The following is a 6,261-nucleotide window of genomic DNA, read 5'->3' as shown; positions in this document are numbered from 1 at the left end:
GCATTGAATGATTAGAGTAACACCTTAATAAGGAAACAACTAAATTAGGTTGATCTTTGGACATGTGGGTAGATTTAGTTTCTTCAATGTGTTTTCATGTGATCGTTTATTTTTTGTCTCATTCTTAAATTTTATATGGCTTAATGAATCTGAACTATTCTTGGTCCAATCTATCGGTATAAAATATTCATGGTTGTGGACGATAGAAGGGATTGCAACTATCCTCAAAACACCTCGACAGGTTAGCACAAAACTCCTCCTCATACCAACTCCCGAGTTGCAACCTTGAATTGCTCATATATACATTATAAATTGTTATGTGATTAATTTAGCATAAAAGTGTCCCTAAAAACTGACATGGTATCATCCTGCAGGAAATGTTTGATAGATGAGCAGAGGTGGAACATATGCCTAGTTTGAGAGTCCAATAGACAATTAGGTTTTCCCCGACTAACATCTTGAACAAGGTATAAAAGTAACTTTCATATAAAAATATGTAAATTTTCACAATTCCACATCACAAATGTCACATTAGTTCATGCCTTTTCATTGCACATCATCATCGAGAGGAGCTAATCAATGGAACTTCATGTGATTTTTAGAGGATGTTATACCAAATGATTTTTTCCCGGTGGAAGTTGAATCATTTTTAGGATTTGAATCATTTTTCCTAAAGATACCTAAAAGTAACTTCCATATGAACTATTTAAGAGGAAACATATATTTAAAAAAAACGGCCGGGCCAGCGACCCAAACAAAAAAAAGACCTAAATGTTTTAATACATTTGAACCATTTTGTATAAATATATTTGAAATGAAAGACAAATATCGTGCGAAAGGAAGTGAGTTACACTTTTGGACGGAAGGAGTAGAAGTAGAACAGACCAGAAACTAAGATGCTTGACATGTGATCACCAGATTGAGGAGCTAACCATTTGATAGAGATTAAGAGTCAAATGAAGTAGGACAGACCAGAAACTGCCGTGCTTCATGGTAACATGGTTAGACCAGATCGAGGAGGTAACAAATTTGATACATATTAGGAGTCAACTTTGCTAAGAATCTAATGGTTGCAGCCTGTCAAACTGTACTGCAAACTCCAATGTGCACCGTCTCCCATAGAGGAACTAGTATTCAGAATACACAGTTTCATACACTTGCTTAGATTCTGTTCATTCCCTATGTGGTGATGTAATTGACATCTACAACCACGGTTAAAAGTAAGATTACAAGTAGCTTTTGTTTAATTTTAGCTCTTCACACAACGAATCATCAGAAAAAGGAAACAAAAAAGAATGATCAATATGACAGTTTGATCCTCTCCGCCGCGCCGGTGACCAAATTACGTCCTCCTACTCCGTTGCCGCTCGGCGACCCGCCGCAGCATGCCGTCGACCATGACGTCCAAGGCGTCCTTCATCCCACCGCCGAGCCCATCCTTGTCAGCGGCGGAGTAGACCAACCTCGGTATCATCTTCACGACGCGCTCCCTCATCCGCCGCACCCGCGCCTCGGGAATGGCCGCCAGCACGCCGCGTAAGGTGACATTGCCGGCGCGCAGCTCGTCGCGATCAATGAAGACGGACCACTCCCCGACTTGGCCGTGGTCTACCGGCAGGTACCACTTGTACTGGATGTAGGCGCTGCGCTGCCAGAAGAGCACCGGCACGGCCCCGGCCACCATGCAGTCGAAGAGCGAGCGGCGCGTGAAGCTGTCCCCGCGCGGCTGCAGGCAGAAGCGCGCGCCCATGAACAGCTCGAGGACGAGCGCGTTGTTCTTGATGCACTTGCCGTCGGCGCAGTCCAGCGCTTCGCACGCGGGCCCCGCGGCCTGGCACTCCTCGAGGAGCAAGCCCCGGAAGTCCCCCTTGATGGCCGACCGCGGCGCGCCGGCGAAGGCGAAGAGCCTCGGGCGCGCGACGGACGCGACGTGCCGCTGCCACGCGCGCGCGTCGGCGGCGGTGCGCGGGTGGAAGCCGGTCGGGTACGGTATGCCGACGTCCATGTCGTCCCAGGGCTCGCGCTCGATGACGAGGCGGGTGACGTTGGCGACCCCGGGCATGGCGAGGAAGCTGCCGCCCCAGCCGCCGCTCGGCCCGCGGCGGAAGTCCCAGGTAATGCGGCCCAGCGCGAGGAAGTGGTCCCAGCCATTGGAGCGCTTGTAGTAGGGCTGGGCGTGGAGCCAGGAGAGAAGCGCGACGCAGTCGCTGTCCCGGTCGGCGTCGGTGGCGTTCGCGGACCACAGGTGGCGCCCGACGGCCAGACCCGCGTAGAAGGGCACGAAGAACGCGGCGGCGCGCGCCGGGTCGGCGGTGCGGCACCGGTGCGAGAGCAGGCGGCGGTGGACGATGAGCTCGAGCGCGAACTGGTCGGAGGAGTACCAGGAGCCGAGCAGCTCGGGCGGCAGGATGGAGGACAGGCTGGTCCCTTCCGCCGGGAGACCGCGCCCGTCGTTGGCGAGGTAGGGGCAGATCGAGTACATCGGCATGAGCGTTTCGCACATGGAGAGCAGATCCTCGTTGAAGACGGCGGGCAGGTCGTACACGTACACGAGCCCTCCGTCGCAGCCGGAGTCGTCGGCGGCGGGGCGCGGCGGCTCCTTCACGGACACGGAAGAAGCGGAAGCGGGGCGCGGCGGCGCCTGCACGGAAACGGAAGAAGCGGCGGCGGTCGGGACGCGCACGGAGGGGGGCGCGGAGCGGTAGGCGACGAGGAGGACGAGCTGGAATACGAAGAAGGCGCCGAGGAGGATCACAACGAGGCGCTGGCGGCGCGCGGCGGGGTTCAGCGGCTCGGGGCGGTGCATTGCGGCCATGGTGGTGGGGGGTGGAGGAGCTCTGAGCTTGCAGTGGATCGTGGTGTCGGTGTGTGGATGATGTGAGGCGCCCGAGCTGGCGGAGGAGAGGACGGACCACCCCCGCGGCCACGGGGAGAGAACGTGGGGTGCAGTACCGGGAGAGGAATGGGGGATGGGTGGAGATGGCCGGAGATCGCGGTGTGCTGGGGAAGAGGTAGTAGTAGTACTGGAATGCTAGTAGTGGAAAAGGACTGATGCTGCTTTCGCCGAACGGATGTCCGGCTAGCTCAACTCCAGGCTGATTGGATTTGGCGGCCCGTTTGGTAGCCTAGACCAAAATTTTCCGCCACTATATCACGGAGAAAAAACTTGAACTATCGGCCAGAAAAATTATTTTGTTTAGTAGCTCGTGAAAACTATTTTGTGCACCTGAGAGAAGGCAACCTCATTCTTTGGTTGATTCCATGCTTTTACTAGCCTCACCTATATGGTAATATGGTGACCTTATCTCACTTATCACAAGCATCGGCATGTCGTCGACTATGAAGCCAGCCACCACTATGACACCCTGTTCATGCCGGTCACAAGCATCACCACGTCACCGACCACGAAGACGAACACCACCACGATACCACCGTTCATAACCGTCACAAACATCACCATGTTGTCGATCACGAAGTTGAATACCATAATGACACCGCCGTTCACGTCGGTCACGAGCATCACCACGTCGCCGACAATGAAGACGAACATCACCATGCCACCGTCACCATATCACCTCTCACTTCCCACCTATCATCACCATGTCCTCGTCCATGAAGATGGCAAGTGAGAAGTTGAGCAAAAGTATTTCAAAATATACTCACGCATACGTACAAATTACAGTAAACTAGCGAGTCATTTATCTATATGTTTATGTCCACCGAAACGAAAACCTTGCAACACGAAAGTCATGTGGAATGGTGAGGTACCTTTCAGGGTGAAAACCCAAGGTCTGGCCTTAACTGGTTGTGCCTGGCAGTGACCTTGGTGGAGGCATTGTTTTGAGAGCGGGGACTATCTTCAGGGTGAAAACCTAAGATCTTTGATCGGGCGACGACGGTGTTTGAGCACTGTTCCCTTCTTGGAGACGTCGTTTTTTGGAGAGTCTGTAATTCAGGTGTTGTCATGGCGGTGGATGTATTGCTATTGTTAGGCCCGAGATACTGTAGCGGGACTTTTGTTTCTTAGTTTTCTTTTCCTTTTTTGGCTGTGTGCATCCGTAGTGCCATTAGGGTGGTGCGTTGTTGCAGAGGCTGGGTGTAATTGGTATCTTCTTGATATTAATATATTCCCTTTATCGAAAAAATGTGGAATGGTGAGGTGAACCTACTCCTCAAAGGAAATTTAAAATGGATGAGCGTGTGCGACGAATTTGGCAAACTTCGCTTAAAACTTAATACGCGAAATTGAAAATTTACGAATGACGAAACTCAAAACCGATTGTCGGAATTGAATTATATCATTGACACACATCTTTTTTATGTACAATTTATTTTGATTCAGAGTATGGTTGTGTTAATTTTTATTCGGAGTATGATTGTGTTATTTTTGGATAGCTAAGTGGCATTTGCTACTAAATGTCCTGTGGATGGTTTATTAGTGTGGATGAGGCACTATATCATGTGTGATTGTCTCCATATTATACTTGTGCTTAAAATGTCAAAGATAAAGGTTATGCCCCAATTTTGGATGGTCATGTTTGATTTCACCAAAGCATGATCATATGAGTTTCAAAATACTCATAGTTAATTTTATTCAAATAGTTTGAACTATAATTCGTAATGTAAACAAATTTTGTTTTGTGATATTTCATATATTTAATAAATTATTATTTAAATAAGAATCTGTAGCTTTTATGCAATTTAGACATGTGATTTACCATTTTGGTAATAAGTTTAGAAGTGAATTAAATTACACATAAAGGTAGTTGCTAACTTTTAAGTATTAATAAGTTAGAGTTTAATTCTTAAATAATGTGTTGTTATTTTAATTTAAGTGCCATTTGATCTAACCCATAGATCCAATCAGTCTTACCCAAAATAGGTTTTAGCAAAGGTCACATGAAAGTTTATAGCACTTGACTTGGTGATCTACTTCAATTCCATTAGCTCAACTAAAACTTCATTCATAGTCACTATGATAAGTTTTATTTGAAAGCGCAAAAATTGCCCGGATTTTTTATGCATGAATGCAATACACACATCAGTATTTTCTCTTTTGGTAGTCTCTAAACTTGGGATGTTACAATGTCCCGTAGCACGAACCAATTCAGTAGCTAGAGCCAGCTTCTATGTCCTCATCTATTGTCCTACGTGCATTTGTGAGACTCGACACGCAGACGATGTCCTCACACCCGTAAATTGGCCCCAAATTTTCTCTGAATGTGGTTGTGCAGATAAAAAAATGGGAAGTTGTCCGTTTGGGGGTCACCGTTGCAACTAGCATTCAGGTCACGTGGACAACAACATACATGACATATCCGTATGCGGTCCTCCATTGGAGATGACCTTACATACCATCTAGCACTATTTTTTTAATCCGTGCAAATATTTGCTCGCAAATTATCAACAAATCTGACAAGTCACAACAAACTCCACCTTTCAGGCGAACGTGGCGAAGGTTCGACGGAGCAAAGAGCTGGCCATAAGATGATGTGAACTGGGCCCCACTTATTAGGGTGACGGGTGATACATTGCAAACGTATCAATAATTTTTGATGCTCCATGCTTGTTTTACACCAATTGCTATATGTTTTGTTTACACTTCGTGGCATTTTTATGCATTTTTTGGAACTAACCTATTAACAAGATGCCATAGTGCCAGTTACTGTTTCTGCTGTTTTTGTATTTCAGAAAAGTTGTTCTGGAAATATTTTCGGAATTTGATGAAACAAAATCCGAAGTTCCTATTTTGTTGTCACGAAGACGGAGTCCAAAGGGGAGATGGAGAAGAGCCGGGAGGCGGCCACACCACCCCTAGGTGCGCCCCCCCAAGCCACGCCTAGGCATGGTGTGGGCCCCCCGGGCACCCACCGACATCGCCCTTTCGCCTGTAAATTTACATCATCGAAAAAACCTAAATACCTGAGCGTCCATCCACGAAAAGTTCCATAGCCTCCGCCATCGTCGACCCTAGTTCGGGAGGGTTCTGAAGCTCTTCCCGGTACCCTGCCGGAGAGGGAGATCGTCACCAGAGGCCTCTTCATCACCATGCCCGCCTCCGAAGTGATGCGTGAATAGTTCATCTTTGGACTACGGGTCCATAGAAGTAGCTAGATGGTTGTGTTCTTCTCCTTATGCTTCATATTTAGATCTTGTGAGCTGCCTAACATGATCAAGATCATCTTTATGTAATGCTACATGTTGCGTTTGCTGAGATTCGATGAATATTAAATACTATGATTGAGTTGATTATAGATCTAT

At 47.7% G+C, this 6,261-nt stretch overlaps 1 protein-coding gene across 1 annotated transcript; it reads right to left on the bottom strand.

The window, feature by feature from the left end:
- Positions 1-1,131: 1,131 nt before the first annotated feature.
- Positions 1,132-3,017, bottom strand: LOC127336424 (xyloglucan galactosyltransferase XLT2-like). Its single transcript, XM_051363229.2, has one exon. The coding sequence runs from the start codon at positions 2,813-2,815 to the stop codon at positions 1,343-1,345; it is 1,473 nt and encodes a 490-aa protein (XP_051219189.1). The 5' UTR covers positions 2,816-3,017; the 3' UTR covers positions 1,132-1,342.
- Between the last annotated feature and the right edge of the window lie 3,244 nt (positions 3,018-6,261).

This window comes from Lolium perenne, chromosome 2 (genome assembly GCF_019359855.2).
Source record: "Lolium perenne isolate Kyuss_39 chromosome 2, Kyuss_2.0, whole genome shotgun sequence".
Taxonomy (NCBI): Eukaryota; Viridiplantae; Streptophyta; class Magnoliopsida; order Poales; family Poaceae; genus Lolium; species Lolium perenne.
Note: the sequence above shows the minus strand (reverse complement) of the source record. Positions and strands in the feature narration are given on the sequence as shown.